The sequence below is a fragment of the Ranitomeya imitator genome, chromosome 3 (genome assembly GCF_032444005.1).
Source record: "Ranitomeya imitator isolate aRanImi1 chromosome 3, aRanImi1.pri, whole genome shotgun sequence".
In the NCBI taxonomy this organism is placed as follows: Eukaryota; Metazoa; Chordata; class Amphibia; order Anura; family Dendrobatidae; genus Ranitomeya; species Ranitomeya imitator.
The window spans coordinates 770,966,928-770,986,851 of record NC_091284.1 but is presented as its reverse complement, the minus strand read 5'-3'; the positions used below and the strand labels follow the sequence as shown (position 1 = coordinate 770,986,851).

The window sequence follows — 19,924 nt, the reverse complement described above, 5'->3', positions numbered from 1 at the left end:
CTTACTTCTTTGTTTAGCCACATTGGGTTTTTCCTATTTCTAGTCCTTTTATTCCCACAAGGTATAAACCGCTTACACTGCCTATTTAGGATGTTCTTAAACATTTCCCATTTATTATCAGTATTCTCATTTCTGAGGATATTGTCCCAGTCTACCAGATTAAGGGCATCTCTAAGCTGTTCAAACTTTGCCTTCCTAAAGTTCAATGTTTTGAAGGTAACTTTTTAGACGACATTAGGTTGTGGGAAATAAAACAAACAATAAAAGCAACACACATTTCAGCAAAACATCAGGATACAACTTAAGACTACAATATTTTCACACGTGTCTCTCTTGCCATGGAACATGGCCTTCATGCGTGAAGTAATGTGCAAATTGATCACGAATCCTCATTATTTGTGCTGTAGACCGAACAGCAGTCGATTCAGTGCTAATGAGGTTCGACTCACAATCATCGGGGTCTACCACCTGGGGTTCATGTCTCGCCACAAAATTATGCAGACAGATGCATGCCTTCACAACACGGTCCACATTTTCTGGTTGCAGTTGCATGCAGGTTAGTAAAATCTGCCATTTTAATGTCAAAATCCCAAAGGCACACTCCACATAACGTCTTGCCCGGCTCAAGCGATAATTAAAAATGCGCCTGGTGGAGTCTAGACTATGGCTTGAGTACGGCTTGAGGAGATTTTGTCCGAGTTGGAACGCCTCATCACCAACTAAAACAAAGGGCAAACTTGGGTCTTCGGTCCCCGGTAGAGGTCGTGATGAGGGTATGTTAAAATTTTGGCTGTACAAACATCAGCCCATGTTGGAGTCTCTGAAGACTCTGGAATCATTAGTCCGGCCATAAGCACCAATATCCACAGCAACAAAACGGTACCTTGCATCCGCAATAGCCATCAAAACAATAGAAAAGTATTTTTTATAGTTGTAGTATAGCGAGCCACTATTCGCTGGTTTCTGAATCTGAATGTGCTTGCTGTCCACGGCACCAATGCAATTGGGGATATTAGCCACATCCTCGAACTGTTGGGAAATCGCTAGCCACATTTCTGATGTTGGTGTTGGTAGCACAAGTGGTTGCAAGTTGTTCCAAATGGCATCACAAGTTTCCCGAACCAGTTGGCAAATTGTTGACTTCCCAAGTCTAAATTGATAATGCAGTGACGCAAAAGATTCTCCGGTAGCCAGATATCTGTCGGCATTCAAAAAGAAAAAAAAATAGGATTTTAAAGATCAACTAAAAGGCTAGTTACAATAGAATATACAATTGCTAAATGAACATTATGCCACACGATACCGAGATCTAGTCTTTGTCAATAGAATGATAAAAAAATGTATAATTACCTCAGTCACTACTAAACGTTGCTCCGCACAGATGCTTTCACGGAAAGTGCTGCGATGATGATGGATCTCATCCTTCACATGTGAGAGCAGAACATCAAAGGTCTCAATGGACATTCGTAGATGGCGTTGGAATTTGAAGGGATGATCCTGAAGCTGAACATACAGGGTGTGAAAGGCACCATATGTATTCCGCAAGAAATTCACTTCGTGGATCCAATATCTCCTTTGCGAACTATGCTTTCTCTGCCGAAGTCGCAACCGCATCAAGCGAAATCTAACGAGCTCAGACACAAACATCTTGCTAGCAGAAGTTCACTCAATGCTTTCAAAATGGAGAATGAGTCTGCACCCACACCCGACAATGACAAAAGGGAAAAAAAAAACAACTTTATTGACAGTGACAAACGCAGACAAACGAATACTTCGTAACGGACATCCAAATGAAAAAACGCGATCACATGCGTTAACGCAAGCGTTACCATGACGACGATTTTAAACAAATTTTGGGTCCTTTTCTGTACATGCGTTTAACGAATCCGTTTAACGCCATGTACTTGACGCAATGTGAACCTAGCCTAAGATAAGAAGGAGGAGATCCAGGTCTGCAGAGAATGGCCAGGCATTGTGGAGGGAGGGGAGTGATACATTGTATGGCAGAGAGAGAGAGGCAGGCTGTGAATGCAGCTTACCGGAGATCACAGGGTCTGTGTGTGAGGAGGCGGAGACAGAGCAGGAGAAGCACACAGGGAGGGCAGCGTGTGAGAGCAGAGGATGTCTGCCCAGGACATGCCTGCCTGGAGTACAGAGGAGCAGGGAGATAAATCACCCGCACTCCCCATCCTCCGGTTCCAGTGAGTGCTTCTGTCCTGCGATAGAAAGTAAGTGGAGCTCGGCAGATAGCACTGGGATATTATAAAATGGCGGCTAGCCACACCTACAGCAGTGAGTTGTGCAGCCCACAGAGGCGTGCCCAGCTCACTGCTAAAGCAGCTACAATGTTAGAGATAGGGTCAGCGTCGGTCTATTATCTCCTATGTCCATGGGGTGCCGTAATCTGACACTGATAGTGCCCTGCTACTGCTGCAAAACCAAGATGTCAGCCCCCAGTGCCTTCTTTAAACTCATATTACACACGTAATCTGTTTCACATGCATTTAAAACTTGGTTATAGCAGCATGTTATGCTACATTGCAGTGATTTATTAATGATCTACAAACGCGGTACCTTCCCTTTAAGACGATGGGACACCGCCGGATCATCGGCCAGACAGCCTCCACAGTGCCTCCATCTGCCTCATAGGGAATTTTTAGCCAGGGGTTCCCTCTGAATCACTTATTTTAGAGAGTTACACAGAAATCCTACTGCAAGCGCTCAGTATATGAACAAAAAGCAGCAGTTTAGAAGATTGCCAATAAAACAAATTTTATTAATTACAATTAAAATCATATAGTAGGTTACTGAACTCGAGGTGACTGCTAGCCAAGCAGGGATAGCCAACACGGTAAAAGAATACAAAGTGATAAGAGTGCTTGCACAGTAAGGTATAGGAAAAGCCAATAGTAAGTAAATAGTCAATGGGATATAATGCTCCCTAGCAAATCATATGGCTACTAATGTAGTTAAATGGCAGCACTTACATGGATGGAGATGTGATGTGTAGGGTCCCCCCAACGCACGTTTCGCCTCCTGACGTATTAGGCTACTTTCACACTTGCGTCATATGTCTGGAAGGGGTTAAAAGTCTCATTTCATGAATGTCTAAAACATATGGATGAGCAATTTGTCAATGGACAAAAACAAGAGATTTATAAACTGGCGCAAATTGTAAAGTAAATGAGGTGTGAATTCTAAAACCACTAATCAAAGGAACATTACCCCAGAAAAGTGGAGAAATAGCAATGATGAATTTGGGTGAATGTCTTTGAAAAAGTTTGTGCAGATGAATGTTTTATGGTCAGACTGATGGGTTTTTTTTGTTTGCTTTTCCTCCTTCCTATGATGATAACTATTTGTTGACATATGCTTTAATGTGACATTTGCTTTTTTTTTTTAGATATCGAGCTTGGTGTGCTTATGGTTGAAATTCAAAATTCCTTTAAATGCTTGGGTTTAATGGCACCCTACACCTGGAGGAAGAGAGAAGGCTGTCTTATTAAGGGATCAGACACCATGTCGTACAGAGGAAAAGTCCTTGACATACTTGGTGGAGATATGATTACGGTACATGGAAATTCTTTACCCCTTCCCGACATGTACATCACACACCCAATGTATGGAGCGATCTCAACTGATGCCATATGTACTCTACAGCCAACATATGCATGTAACGGCAGAGATTTCAGCTACTATTAACCCCTTATATGCCACTGTTTAGCTCTGACAACAACATTATGGCGCTGGAGGCTCATCGTTTTGGGCATCAATTTACCCCCACGCTTGCAATTACGGGGTGCTGATTGCTTGCCAACTACTGTCAACTACTAGGAAAAAACCCTTCTTATTTTTCCACGCTAGTCTCCGCAACATAAATTTCCACAATAAAATGTATTGGATGCGGTAAATCCGCATTGTTTAAAAGCGGATTTAACTGCATAATTGGACGCAGCCAAAATACGCTGCTTCCAGAGCGCTGCTATTTCCTGATCATGTGCAACGCACCCTTACAGTTTCTTAGTCTGGTTTCTTATCAACTCTTTGGGCCGCAAGAACTACAGCCTTCCAGACACTGTACATAGAGGTGACTGTTTTCCTTCACGACAAACCTCCCTATTAACCCCTCCCTTTGATGTGGGCTCCGACACTGAGCTCAGATCTTTTCCGGCACATGACAGCGGTTTTGAACAGCTGACATGTGTGGATCCACCCGCGGCTATTAACTAGTTATATGCCTCTGAAACTCTTGACACCGGCATTTAACATGGGCTTCCAGCAAGCGCGCCGGAAATCCCACACATTGGCACCCATGTCACATGACCTCTGGTTGTCACTGCTGGATTGCTATGAGCGCCGCCTGGTGGTCTGCGCTCATAGCAAGTGAGCAATTATGCTACATGCAGGCAATCTGATAATCGCCTGTATGTAGCAGAGCTGATCAGATTAAGGCAGCTTCTAGTCTCCCATGGAGACCATTAAAGCATGCCAAAAAAGGGAAAAAAAAAAAAAAAAATATATATATATATATATATATATATATATATATATATATATATATATATATATATATATATATATATATATATATATATATATATATATATATATATTTCAAATCACCCCCCTTTTGTCCCATTCAAAATAAAAGAAAAAAAAATCAAACATACACATATTTGGAATCGCCGCATTCAGAATCACCCGATCTATCAATATAAAAATAGAATAAGCCCGGTCGCTAAATGGTATAACTAGAATAAAGTTAAAACACCAGAATTATGTTTTTGTGGTCGCCAAAAATGGAGACGCCATGGGTATCGGAAAATGGCGCAATTTTTTATTTTTTTTTTAAACAAATTTTGGATTTTTTTTTCGTCACATAGATTAAAAAGAACCTAGACATGTTTCGTGTCTACGAACTTGTAATGTCCTGGAGAATCATAATGGCAGGTCAGTTTTTGCATTTAGTGAACCTAGTAAAAAAAAGCCAAACAAAAAACAGTTTTGATATTGCATTTTTTTTTTTTTTTTTTTGCAATTTCACTGCGCTTGGAATTTTTTTCCCGTTTTTCAGTACACGATATGTTAAAACCTTCAAAAGTACAACTCGTCCCGCAAAAAGCAAGCACTCACATGGCCATATTAACCAGAAAATAAAAAAAAAGTTATGGCTCCAGGAAGAAGGTGAGCAAAAAATGAAAATGTAAAACCAAAAATTCCTCTGGTCTTTAAGGGGTTAAAAGGAACCTGTCACCAGTTTTGTCACAAATCAACTAAATCCTATCACCTTATTCCTCCTTGTGCTGGATTCCATAAATAATTCTATAACCTCTTTTGAGTTCTCCCGCACTGTATGGTAATCCAGTCGGACTTGTCCGATCGCCTTGGTTTTGGGCTGGCGCCTGCACGTTATGCTTTGCCCTAATGCGGGCACATGTGCACTTGTCTTTTCAGCTTCCCCCATAGTAGGGCAAAGGAATAGTGTGCAGGCGCAAACCTCAATTTCTGTGCGCAAGATATCGCCCAACAATGTGGATGAATTGAGGCATCATCCAGGACAATTAAAGGAGGACAGCAAGCAGCACCCGTGGGGAGGGATGGAGAGACCCGAAATCACGCCCATCAGACAGGACTGACCGGATTACCATACAGCACCAGAGAACTTTAAAAGGTGTTTTTTTTGTTGGGTGGTATGCAGGGGAAGTCGGGGGGTTATGGAATACAGCACAGGAGCTGAAGAAGGTGATAGTTTTAGTATGTTATGTGCCCACAAGTCCTCTGTTGAGGAAGGGGCCATGTCTTTAAGGCTTTTACTGGCAGCCGAGCAGTGGAGGCTTCTATGCTGTGATGGAGCAATGTCCCTCACAAAAATCATGGTTTACGTGAAAGATTCCGACTTTTTCATGTACCACTGCTGGAACAAAGAGTCTTCTAGGAACTGACCGTAGGTTTGGAAGTTTTGCTCCATCTTCAACCCAAAAAGGTCCAACTAACTTTGCGTTTTCAGCAGTGCTGCCTCCCTCTGTAAGACATGTAATAATTTCTGACTTTTCAGAGTCTGTTAAATCTCTCTTAGTCCATCCTGCCTGAGGAGAACAAGCTGCCTAAGAATTCTGCGCACATTGATAAAGGGTGTTGTATCCTTAATCCTAGCCCCACTCATTACACAAATGCACATCACCTGATCTGCTTCATCCAACCAGCATTCAATTTATACAAATTAAAGTTTGAAAATCTGCATAAAAATTATGATCTGGTAAAAATACTCACTTGCCTAATAATTGAGCACACACTGTATTAAAGCCAAAAAGTCATCAAATACATTACTATTTCCATCCAGATTGGCCATATTGTTGAAGAGTTGTTTGATTTCATGCATTTCAATGTGTAATGGGTCGGGGTCCCAGCTCCCTCACCTTGATAGAACCAGGCAGCCATGTGTTTATCATCGTGGAGGGGTCAGACGATGTAGTAAAGGGGCCACAGCGCTCCTGTTTCTTCTAATGTCTCTTCAGTCTTCTGATCTGCGGGGAGGGGGAGGTCACATTGATATCCACATCATAGATATAGGTCAGCGCTGTAAAATCTGGGATGACCCTGTCTGCAAGTTAACTGTTTTCTGTTTAACCCAAGTGCTATTGTTTAGGCTCCTGTTTTCTCTCTAATTATGATGTCATTGTGTTACTCAACTCACAGGTGCAATATGAAGATTTTGGAATTACAGAAAAAATCCCAAAATGTCACCTATACCCATTTGTGCATGCGCCACATATTCCAAGCTTTTGCATACCATGCCAGCTAAATGATATCCTACCTGTGAGTAATTTGTTAATTTTTCCATCTTTGTCTGTGTAACTCATCGTCACCTAGATGCCTCCTATGTACCCTTTACAGACTTTTGTGTAGTTTCTTCTTTGTATTAGGTTATGTTCACACTGCGTTGAAGAAAATCGGTCACCAGGTTTTTGTGCACCCTGTGAGAGCACCAGAACGTAGGGACAGACCATGATGCCAGCGCTGTGTCTCTAGGCTTTACTGTAGGCTTTATCTGCTGCAGCTCTGCTTATCCTCTGTGATGGACTTCTGTTATTTTTCACTTTTAATTCAGGAGCTCAGTCTGTCCCCGCACTACATTATTGATTGGCAGCTGTTTTCTATCCACAGTGGAGACATAAAGTTGCTCATCACTGGAGCGATTGGGGACAGAAGTCCTCGCTGAGAACATGAGCACATCTGCAGCAGATAAGTGCTATATCAAAACTACAGCAAGTAGCCCAGTGAGTGATACATCCCTGGATTAAGGGTCTCTGGCCCTACGTCATGCTGCCCTTAGATGTGATTCATAAACCCAGTGACAGATTCCCTCTGTTTAACCCCTTTATGACCTTGGACGTATCAATACATCCAGGTCACCTGGTACTTACCGTCCTTGAATTTATGAATACGTCGTGGCGATATTGCGTGCACAGAGGCTGTGTCGTCAGCTGGTTCTGACACCCATCACTTTAGCCTCCTAAATAGTGCGATCGATATAGATCGCAGTATTTAGCAGGCAAACGGAGGGAGGTTGCCCCTACTACTCTCCGATTGGCGCCCCCCCATGAAGTCATTGCGAAGGGCTGATTATTTCCATGGTGACCTGATGTCATTGTACGGGGCAGAGCCAGGGCCATAGTCGTGGCTGATTACAACTGGTTAAGCGTGCCCTGGCCTCCCGTCACATATAAACAATGTCCCTTTTCTTGCATACCTTCTGCTGCACCGTCAGGATCACATCGGGGCTGCCTAAGTTCGGCTGCTGGTGTTGTTGAGCACAAAGAGACAGTCCAATTCAAACTGTAAATTAAGAACTTTACTTGGTTTCAATTGTAGCACATCCACGTCAGTTACAGCATCAACACAGAGTACGGCATCGTTCACATCTTTTACTTTCCCTGTGCCTTCTATTATTCCTTCCAGGGCTTCCCTGGATCGTACCGAACCGTTCGATACTGCAGCGTCCTCCCTGTCCAGCATGACTACTCTTAGGTGTTCCCTCATCTGTTTCGCTACAGACAGAAGGGCTTCAGCCCATGTAGATAGCTGCCACATTTTCGGAGCGACCTGCGACTTTATTCTGCTGCACTTCTATTGATGTAACTCTCTGACCCACTGGCACTGAACAGCTGGGTCTTTTTCATAAGACACTGCGTATCTGCTGCGCTGTCCTGGGCACTTAAGCCCCTCGGGACACCGGGGGCTCCCTGGCCCCCTCTGAGCTATCTCTGTTCCCAATCTTCACTGAACTAAAGTAGGAAATGTTCCTGGCTTACCCGCAGTAGACTCCTCTTATTAGAAATCTATGTACACTATTCTAAGGTACTCCATCTAGTGGGCAAGCTGCAGTACTGTACTTTCCCTGTAACATTATATACATGAATATATATTCTCTACTTATAAATGGCCCACCCAAAAATGTTTTTCCTCATCACTGAACGTAATGTTCTGTGTAAACTGAGGGTCCTGTTCAAATTTTTGTTTTGTCCATTCTGCAAATTCAGCGTGCCGATCTGGCATCAGTCGAACCTCCCTTCAGCGGATATTAGCTACTCACAAATGGCACCCTTACAAAATCCAGCTGCTGCAGCATCTAGGCGAGGATGACCCAGATCGGCACTCTGAATTTGCAGAATGGGCAAAACAAATATTTGTACAGGACCCTCCGTTTGCACAGAACATTATGTTCAGTGATGAGGTAAACTTTTTTGGGTGGGCCATTTATGTGGATACACCTAAATCAAATGGGAATGGTGACAGCTTTCTTGTGTAGGGCGTCTTGCATTGAAATCTGCTGCAATGACCCGGGTACTGCATTCACCAGACATCAACACAATTTCTATCTGCTCCTCACGTGTTAACCTTTGCATCATGTCAGTGGCTGTAAACAAAAAGAAAATTGTAAGTCATGAAAGAATAAAGTTACGTCAAAACCAAGCACACCACTGTTCTTCTTGTGAGATTCTCAATAAGTTTGATGTGCCACGTGGAAAAAATAAAATTGGATCCAAAATGGCCGACTTCAAAATGGCCGCCATGGTCTCCACCCATCTTGAAAAGCTTCCCCTCTCATATACTAATGTGCCACAAACAGGAAGTTGATATCACAAACGCTTCCCATTTTATTTAGGTGTATCCATATACATGGTTCACCCTGTATATACACAACAGCACTTGAAATTGAAATGGCATAGTAAATACAATAATATACAAACAGTTAACCGGGGTCGGGACATACACCAGTTTCTGCCACCCCTTACATCGTCATGACAACATCCAGGTCACTAGACCTAGCAAACTTGCTTACACCATGCTCAGAGCATGTTGGTAGCAAATTTGGAAGTACAGTGCTGACTGTTTAAGCATAGCAAAGCTCCAGCTTTGCTATGCTTTACAAGCAAACAGACTGCAAAAAGTGAAAGCCCCATAGTGAAAAGAAGTGAAATAAAAAAAAATCACAAAATAACAATATATTGTAACCATAAATAAATATTTTTATGAAAAAAAGCTAAACAAAAGTACGCATTTGGTATCTCCACATCCGCACCAACCCAACCTATAAAATTGTCCCACTAAATAACCATTTTAGTGAATATAGAATTTTTAACTTTTTTTTTTTAAAAAAAAGGCAACATATGATACTTTATCATACTGCCAAACAAAAAGTGAAATAAAATGTGATCAAATAGATTAATGTAAATAAAAATGGCATCAGAAAAAATAAGAAATTATAGCTCTCAGAATGATTATTTTTTCCATAAAATAGTTTTTATTGTGTAAAAGGTAAAAGCGCCAAAACGTAAGAAAGCGATATAAATGTGGTATTGCTCTAATAGTATTGACCAGAAGAATAAAGCTGCCTTATCAATTTTAGTACACGCGAAACCGCATAAAAAAAATAAATTCTGAATTGCTGGGGTTTCTTCATTCTGCCTCTCAAAAATCGGAATAGAAAGCGATCAAAAAATATAATGTGTCTGAAAATGGTACTAAAAGAAACATCAACTCATCCCCCAAAAGCCAAGCCCTCATGTGACGGCCAGATATGGAAAAATTTTAGCTCTCAAAATACAGCAATGCAAAAACTAGTTTTTGCACACTAAAAGCATCTTTTAGTGTCTGACAGCAGCCAGATATAAAAAATACAATATAAAACTGATATCACTGTAATCGTACCAACTCGAAGAATAAAGTTGTCTAATCGCTTACACAGCACGGCATAAAAAATAAATAAAACTAATTTTTCACCTCCTATTGATTTGTTCATTCTGCCTCCCAAAGATCACAGTAAGGCTCGACATTTAGCCAGTGCTTTCCGCTGAGCGCTTACAGCAGGGTTTCCCTGTAAATCTCTGAAATGCATGATCCTCATGGGAACCCCTGGAGGAAAGATTCCCAATAATGAGGCAGATGGAGGCACTGTGGACGTGATATGGCAGTGTCAATCTTTATAGGTATGCATAAAAACACGGTCAACCACAGTTTTGTGCATTTCTTGGAAAAAAAGGACATCACTGAACTGAAGTAACTCTGCTGCCTCATTATAGTGAATAGATCCTTCGGGAGTTTCACCTGACTCATGTAATTCGGGGATTTAAATGGAAACCCCAAAGTAAGTGCTTAGCGTAGAGCACAAGATAAATGTGATCCCAAACATTTTGTAAAATGTTCCCAATAAAAGGTTCAACACAATCCACTCAGGTCCATCATCTGTCAATGGAAATATAGGGGGCTTCCATGTTACTAGTAGCACAAAGGCTCTGGAAAAGCAAAATGTCTCCCAACCCCCCCCCCCCCCCCCCAAAGAAATGCTGCAAATTCTGCGCTCCCAAATCCAAATGCCCCCCTGACTTCTGAGCTCCACAGTGTGCCTAAACCACATCTAGCATCCACATGTTTTGGCATTTCTGTAGCGTTGAAAGCCTACTTAATTTACAGGTGCTTTCTCCAGAAGCAAGTCTTGGGCATAACGTACTGGTCACTTCAACATACTGCTCACTACAATGGTAGTTTGCAATTTTCACTCCGCAACATCCACTACTGCTTGTTTCTGGAGAACACTCATGAGTCAAAATCGTCAATACACCTGTAGATAAATTCCCAAAGGGCTATGGTTTCCAAAATGGGGTCACTTGAGGGGAAATTCTGCTCTTCTAGCACTTAAGGGTTCTGTATACAGAGTCCGCAAACTATTCTAGCAAAATCTGCGTTCCAGGAAGCAACTAGTGCTCCGTCCCTCCCGAGTCTCGCCGTATAGCTAAGCAGTACTGTACAGCCACATATGGGGAATTTCTAAATTCAATAGAAATTGTGGGGCATATTTTTGTGCCATTTTTACTCCTTTCCCACTGTGAAAAAGTAAAATCTGCTGCAAAAGCAAAATTTTGGTGGTAAAAATGTAATTATTTTTTTCTTCACTTCCCAATGGTATAAAATTCTGTAACTCACCCGTGGTGTCGGTGTGATCATTGCACCCCTAGATTAATTTGAGAGGTGTAGTTTGTAAAATGGTGTCTTTTATGGGGGGTTCTGCTGCTCTGGCACCTCAGGGGCACTGTCAATGTGACATGGCACTTGTGAGCTTTTCCTGTGCCTCGTAAGTAGTTTACAACCACATATGGCGTGTCTGCGTCCACAGGTGGAATTGCACAACACATTTTAGGTTCCATTTTCTCATGTTACCCTTGTGAAAATAAAAAATTTGGGGCTAAAATTTGTGAGAAAAATTGGATTTTCACAGTTCTTTGTTATAAACGTCTGTGAAGTTCCTGTTAAAGCACATCCGGGGCTCTCCAAACAATACATGACACCTGCAGACCATTTCATCAAAACCATAGTTTCAACACATCATTCCTTCCTTTCTGAGCCCGGTTGCGCGCCCAAACAGTAGTTTTTCACAACATATGGGGTATCTGCGTACTCATGAGAAATTGTACAACAACCTTTGGGGTCTGTTTTCTCCTGTTAACGTATGAAAATAAAACAATTTGGGCTAAAAGAAAATTTTTGTGAGAAAAATTGGATTTTTTTAACCCCTCTCTGACCTTAGATGTACTATCCCGTCGAAGTGACCTGGGCCTATCTGACCCTCGACGGGATAGTACGTCATATGCGATCGGCTGCGCTCACGGGGGGATCGCGGCCAGGTGTCAGCTGACTATAGCAGCTGACATCCGGCACTATGTGCCAGGAGCAGTCACGGACGGCACATTAACCTCCGGCGCACTGCGATCAAAGATGATCGCAGTGTCCCGGCGGCATAGGGAAGCATCGCGCAGTGAGGGGACTCCCTGTGTGCTTCCCTGAGACCCCCCCGAGCAACGCATTGCTCTGAGGGTCTCCTACCTCCTCTTCCCTGCAGGCCCCGGATCCAATGTGGCCGCGGGGCTGCTTCCAGGTCCTACAGGGAGGTGGCTTGCAAGCACCTGCTCAGAGCAGGCGCCTGCAAGCCTCCAGCAGTGCACGTCAGATCGCTGGTCTGACAAAGTGCACTGCAAAGTGTCAGATCAGTGATCTGGCCCTAAAACAGTTTTTTTTTTTTTTTAACATTCCAAAAATTCCTGTGAAACACCTGAAGGGTTAATAAGCTTATTTTATGTGGTTTTGAGCACCTTGAGGGTGCAGTTTTTAGAATGGTGTCACACTTGGTTATTTTCGATCATATACACCTCTCAAATGTGATGTGGTCCCTAAAAAAAAAAATGGTGTTGTAAAAATGAGAAATTGCTGGTCAACTTTTAACCCTTATAACTCCCTAACAAAAAAAAAATTTGGTTCCAAAATTGTGCTGATGTAAAGTAGACGTGGGAAATGTTATTGTGTGACATATCTCTGTGATTTAAGGGCATAAAAATTCAGAGTTGGAAAATTGCGAAATTTTCAAAATTTTCACCAAATTCCCGTTTTTTTTTTTTTCCAGAAATAAACGCAGGTAATATCAAAGAAATTTTACCACTATCATGAAGCCCAATATGTCACGAGAAAACATTGTCAGAATCACCGAGATCTGTTGAACCGTTCCAAAGTTATAACCTCATAAAGGGACAGTGGTCAGAATTGTAAAAATTGGCCTGGTCATTAACGTGCAAACCACCCTAAGGCTACGTTCAGACTAGCGTTGTGCGCCGCTGCGTCGGCGACGCACAACGCACCGAAAAACGCAGCAAAACGCACGCAAAAGCGCTGCGTTTTGCGATGCGTGCGTCGTTTTTTGCCGAAAATCGGACGCAAGAAAAATGCAACTTGTTGCGTTTAGTTGGTCCGACGCTTGCGGCAAAAAAGACGCACGCGTCGCAAAACGCAACAAGCAAAAACGCATGCGTCCCCCATGTTAAACATAGGGGCGCATGACGCGTGCGTCGTCGCCCGACGCGGCGCCGACGCAGACTAGCACAACGCTAGTCTGAACGTAGCCTAAGTGTTTAACCTACCGTTAAAATTAGAGACTGTTCGTCTTTGTCACTGGGCAAACTTACAAAATCAGGAAGGGATCAAATATTTATTTTCTCGACTGTATGTTGTCAATATTTTCTCCGAAAAGAGAAGAGCTATGGAATGGAAGGCCCATGAGGGCTCATTTTGATGCATGGTCAGGATTCCACTTCTTGACCCACAGAATAAGGCAGATAACTGCTATATTTCTTGAAGCTTGAGGTGGAGTAGCGGTACTTACCCACTTGGGAATTCTGATAGGTGAGGTCTGACATCTCGAATAACCATCTCGAATAATGGAGACCCAGATGGATCTATTGACCTAGGTGTTTTGCCTCTGTCCTAACTGACTTTGACAACCCACATAGCAGCAAAGGCTGAACACAGGGATAATGCAGTTTCAAGCACAGACTTGAACTTGGATTTCACTTGTAGGTCTGTGGGTCCTTTTAGAGAAGCTGCATCACTGCAAGACTGTGAGTTGAGGGGGTACAATGAAATAGAGAATGTCCAGGTGGCAACGGTGTGACGACACAGCATTTAGTGTTAATTATCCAGACATCTATTTTCAGTAGGCAATGTGACATACACAATTATCTCTGTTGACTTTCGAATTTGTTTTCTTTGAGTGGTCAAGAAACAGACTATTGTTTGTATGAGCCTGGATATTGACTTTTGAATTGTTGTTTGTTGTAACTTATTGTCTGTGATCTCTGGAGGACAGGGGCATAGGGTAATTAAACAATAGAGGTTTGTTAATATGTTGACTACACATAGTATCAGGCTAGCTAGTTTTTTGTCCTGCAAAACAGAAGGACTAACTATGCTAAATACTCAAACAATGAGAGTTAAACACATACCATCTCCCCCTTGACCTATGGATGATAACCTGAGCCACAGATGTCAGTATAAGTATGGATTTCTTTTGTTCTGAAAAAAATCAGTGACTTTCTAGAACAACAGCCAGGACAACATGGCTCTATCAGAAGGGACACAGATTTGACTTTCTACAGGATGTGAGGTTGCTGGGCCACAAACCCAGTGGGAAAAACTTGATCTGCTCCATTGAATATTACTGAACCAATGGAAAAATTTGAGGAAGCGAGGATTGTGACCCCCTGTCACCTGACCCCTATAGATACGTTTGGGGAAGACAGGTTGGGACCATCTGGTCACCTGTCCCGTATAGATAAAGTTGGAGAATTCAGATTGGGACTATCCAGTCACCTGGCCACGTGCTTCTATAGACTGTCAGCATCCTAAGCTTGTCTTTAACTCCTCTCTCCTCTCCAGTCGCCAAAATCGGGTGTCATAAGCAGGGATAGTCGGCCGTGTAAGTGCCAGACTCACAGCTGCTCTAATCCTAGCGAGTCAGTGAAAGGATGACACTCTGTAATTTTGCACCATCTTTGGTATTTTGCTAGAACTATTCTGTATGTTCTGTATGTTCAAGAGGCCTGGATGTCTTCCTGGAGCAGAACAATATTGTATCATACAATTATTAGGTTCTGTAGAAGGACGTAGATCTGGGGATTTATTATGATGGAATATAGGCTGAACTGGATGGACAAATGTCTTTTTTCGGCCTTACTAACTATGTTACTATGTTATTTTCTGGTGGTTCAGTAACGTATTGCTGCTCTGTTTTACCCTCACTCAGTTTTATCTGAGTGGTATGATGCCAATGATAAAAGGAGAGTGTGTGCTCTGTGGTATTAGCCCTGCTCCGTGTGGTCTCGGGCCAGCAGATGACCTCTCCTGCTTCCACAAACGGGATCTGCTGAAAAGGGGAAAAAAATCACCATATGGAGATGCTTTTCAGGTAGAGCCCACTCCTTAGAACCAACAAGATGTACGGTATTTAAAAAGCAGGCAACAATAGTATATATATATATATATATATATATATATATATATATATATATATATATATATATATATATATATATATCTATATATATATCTATATCTATATCTATATATATATATATATATATATATCTATCACTTTTTTGGTTCATTTGAGAATATTTGACAAAGAAACAAAGCACCAAGGACATGGTACAAGATAAATTCTAAAGTACAGGGTTGGGGCATGTGCTTTGATTGGAGATAACCATGTTAGATCGTTCAATTTATCAGTAATGACACATATAAAAAATGCACCGTGCTTGGACATTACTGTAAATGCATGATTGGTTGATGACCATAAAGTGCTAAATACAGATACATATATTTAAATATCTAGTGACCAAAAAGACCCAATCCGTTGTTAAATTAAGGTGCCAAATAATTATTGCATAGTAAAGGTCTCATACCACTGAATAGGTAATCAAAAAAATGTAAGCGTGGTACTGACCAAGTCTAACAGCCCACTCATTGTCACGTACATCACTAAGCTCTGGTTTGTTAGAAAGGCATTTGACCCACCTGAAGAACACAAGGTCTGCAGGGGGTAAAGGATCAGCTTCCTTCTTCTTGAGGGTTTGTTCACAGTGTAGACAAGACGGTCAACAATGTCTTTCAGCTTTAACGCCTCATCAGAATCCAGATCTGTGACTAATCAGAGTTGCGATTTGTTACGTGAGGTGACCAAGCCTCCGGGGAGGAAGAGTTTGATGGAGAGTGTGGTCATGGACAGTGATGGAGATCAGGATGAAGAAGTAATCTAGGCCGCTTGAACCTCCGACGAGCTCTGCTATGCTTGTGCAGAGTAGCTGGTGGGTTTGACTCACTCTGGATAGTGGTCGTAGTACCTGATACAGTAATAAACATATTTAGGCACTCCATGATGGTTTGCTTGGTCAAATCTACAACAACTTGAGAGAGGTTAATGGCCCAGACTGTGAGGGAGGCACATTCTTGTCACAGGCCATCATTGGACTAATACGTAATTGTAAAATATCCAATATCATCTTTGCCTGCGTGAATTATTCTACTCTTTTTTTTAAATTAAAAGGAACTGTGCAGTCATCATCCTCATCGAGCGGTTATCACTACAGATCTAATATATACAGTACAGATCAAAAGTTTGGACACACTTTCTCATTTAAAGATTTTTCTGTATTTTCATGACTATGAAAATTGTAAATTCACACTGAAGGCATCAAAACTATGAATTAATACATGTGGAATTATATACTTAACAAAAAAGTGTGAAACCACTGAAATTATGTCTTATATTCTAGGTTCTTCAACGTAGCCACCTTTTGCTTTGATGACTGCTTTGCACACTCTTGGCATTCTCTTGATGAGATTCAAGAGGTAGTGAAAGGGAATGGTCTTCCAACAATCTTGAAGGCGTTCCCAGAGATGCTTAGCACTTGTTGGCCCTTTTGCCTTCACTCTGCGGTCCAGCTCACCCCAAACCATCTCGATTGGGTTCAGGTCTGGTGACTGTGGAGGCCAGGTCATCTAGCGTAGCACCCCATCACGCTGCTTCTTGGTCAAATAGCCCTTACACAGCCTGGAGGTGTGTTTGGGGTCATTGTCCTGTTGTAAAATAAATGATGGTCCAACTAAACGCAAACCGGATGGAATAGCATGCCGCTGCAAGATGCTGTGGTAGCCATGCTGGTTCAGTATGCCTTCAATTTTGAATAAATCCACAACAATGTCATCAGCAAAGCACCCCTACACCATCACACATCCTCCTCCATGCTTCACGGTAGGAACCAGGCATGTAGAGTCCATCCGTTCACCTTTTCTGCGTTGCACAAAGACACGCTGGTTGGAACCAAAGATCTCAAATTTGGTCTCATCAGGCCAAAGCACAGATTTCCACTGATCTAATGTCCATTCCTAGTGTTCTTTAGCCCGAACAAGTCTCTTCTTGTTGTTGCCTTTCCTTAGCAGTGGTTTCCTAGCAGCTATTTTACCATGAAGGCCTGCTGCACAAAATCTCCTCTTAACAGTTGTAGAGATGTGTCTGCTGCTAGAACTCTGTGTGGAATTGACCTGGTCTCTAAACTGAGCTGCTGTTAACCTGCGGTTTCTGAGGCTGGTGACTCGGATAAACTTATCCTCAGAAGCAGAGGTGACTCTTGGTCTTCCTTTCCTGGGGCGGTCCTCATGTGAGCCAGCTTCTTTGTAGCGCTTCATGGTTCCCAGTGACTACCTCTTGAAGCTCATCAAGAGAATGCCAAGAGTGTGCAAAGCAGTCGTAAAAGCAAAAGGTGGCTACTTTGAAGAACCTAGAATATAAGACATAATTTCAGTTGTTTCACACTTTTTTTTGTTAAGTATATAATTCCACATGTGTTAGTTCATAGTTTTGATGCCTTCAGTGTGAATGTACAATTTTCATAGTCATGAAAATACAGAAAAATCTTTAAATGAGAAGGTTTGTCCAAACTTTTGGTCTGAACTCTATCTATCTATATAATCGTCTAAGGGGTACTTCCGTCTGTTTGTCTGTCTTTCTGCCTGTAACAGAAATCCCGCGTCGCTGATTGGTCGCGGCCGGCTGCGACCAATCAGCGACAGGCTTAGTCTGGCCGCGAATTGGCCCCTCCCTACTCTCCTCCAGTCAGTGCCCCCTCCCTACTCCCCTCCAGGCAGTGCCAGTGTGCCGCCCCATCCCGGACCAACTTTTTACTATTGATGCTGCCTATGCAGCATCAATAGGAAAAAGAGATAATGTTAACCCCTTTACCCCCAAGGGTGGTTTGCACGTTAATGACCGGGCCAATTTTTACAATTCTGACCACTGTCCCTTTGAGGTTATAACTCTGGAACACTTCAACGGATCCTGGTGATTCTGACATTGTTTTTTCGTGACATATTGTACTTCATGATAGTGGTAAAATTTCTTTGATATTACCTGCGTTTATTTGTTAAAAAAATGGAAATTTGGCGTAAGTTTTTAAAATTTCACAATTTTCCAACTTTGAATTTTTATGCAATTAAATTACAGAGATATGGCACACAAAATACTTAATAAGTAACATTTCCCACATGTCTACTTTACATCAGCACAATTTTGGAACCAAAATTTTTTTTTGTTAGGGAGTTATAAAGGTTAAAATTCGACCAGCAATTTCTCTTTTTTACAACACCATTTTTTTTTAGGGACCACATCTCATTTGAAGTCATTTTGAGGGGTCTATATGATAAAAAATACCCAAGTGTGACACCATTCTAAAACTGCACCCCTCAAGGTGCTCAAAACTACATTCAAGAAGTTTATTAACCCTTCAGGTGTTTCACAGGAATTTTTGGAATGCTTAAATAAAAATGAACATTTAACTTTTTTCACAAAAAATTTACTTCAGCTCCAATTTGTTTTATTTTACCAAGAGTAACAGGAGAAAGTGGACCACAAAACTTGTTGTACAATTTATCCTGAGTATGCTGATACCCCATATGTGGGGGTAAACCACTGATTAAGCGAACAGCAGAGCTCGGAAGGGAAGGAGCGCCATTTGACTTTTCAATGCAAAATTGACTGGAATTGAGATGGGACGCCATGTTGCGTTTGAAGAGCCCCTGATGTGCCTAAACATTGAAACCCCCCACAAGTGACACCATTTTGGAAAGTAGACCACCTAAGGAACTCTAGATGTGTGGTGAGCACTTTGACCAACCAAGTGCTTCACAGAAGTTTGTAATGCAGACCCGTAAAAATAAAACATTTTTCTCAAAAATTATCTTTTTGCCCCCAATTTTTTATTTTTCCAAGGTGAAGAGAATAAATTGTACCCCAAAAGTTGTTGTACAATTTGTCCTGAGTATGCTGATACCCCATATGTGGGGGTAAACCACTGATTAAGCGAACAGCAGAGCTCGGAAGGGAAGGAGCGCCATTTGACTTTTCAATGCAAAATTGGCTGGAATTGAGATGGGACGCCGCGTTGCGTTTGGAGACCACTGATGTGCCTAAACATTGAAATCCCCCACAAGTGACACCATTTTGATAAGTAGACCCCCTAAGGAACTCATCTAGATGTGTTTAGAGCTTTGAACCCTCGAGTGTTTCACTTCAGTTTATAAGGCTAGGTTCACATTGCGTTAATGGGTGTCCGCTAGCGGACTCCGTTACATGGCGAAATTGTCACAATTAACGCCATGCAACGGATCCGTTAGCGCACCCATTGACGGCAATGTGATAACGGATCTCTAGCGCATGCCATTTTCGGCACGTGCTAGCGATGTCCCGTTAGTTTCGGACGGACCGCGGACGCTGCTTGCAGCGTCCGAAGTCCGTTCCTCGCTAGTGCAGATCGGGTATCTGCGCTAGCGGGATCGACAAACGCGATCCCTTTTGGGACATTGCGTTAGCGCAATCCGCTAGCATATCCGCTAAACGGATTGCCCTAACGCAATGTGAATCTAGCCTAACTCAGAGCCGTGAAAATAAAAATTATTTTTTAATTCCCACAAAAATTATTTTTTAGCCCCACAGTTTTGTATTTTCCCAAAGTTAACAGGAGATATTGGACCCCAAAAGTTGTTGTCC

General features: G+C 42.1%; 1 protein-coding gene across 1 annotated transcript in view; it reads left to right on the top strand.

Moving 5' to 3' along the window:
- RNF17 (ring finger protein 17) overlaps nucleotides 1–19,924 on the top strand; it is a 341,311-nt gene that overhangs the window by 228,607 nt on the left and 92,780 nt on the right. Inside the window, exons 21-22 of the mRNA XM_069759912.1 lie at nucleotides 3,404–3,570; nucleotides 6,697–6,816. Coding sequence (XP_069616013.1) covers nucleotides 3,404–3,570; nucleotides 6,697–6,816 — 287 coding nt within the window. The remainder of the gene's footprint in view (nucleotides 1–3,403; nucleotides 3,571–6,696; nucleotides 6,817–19,924) is intronic.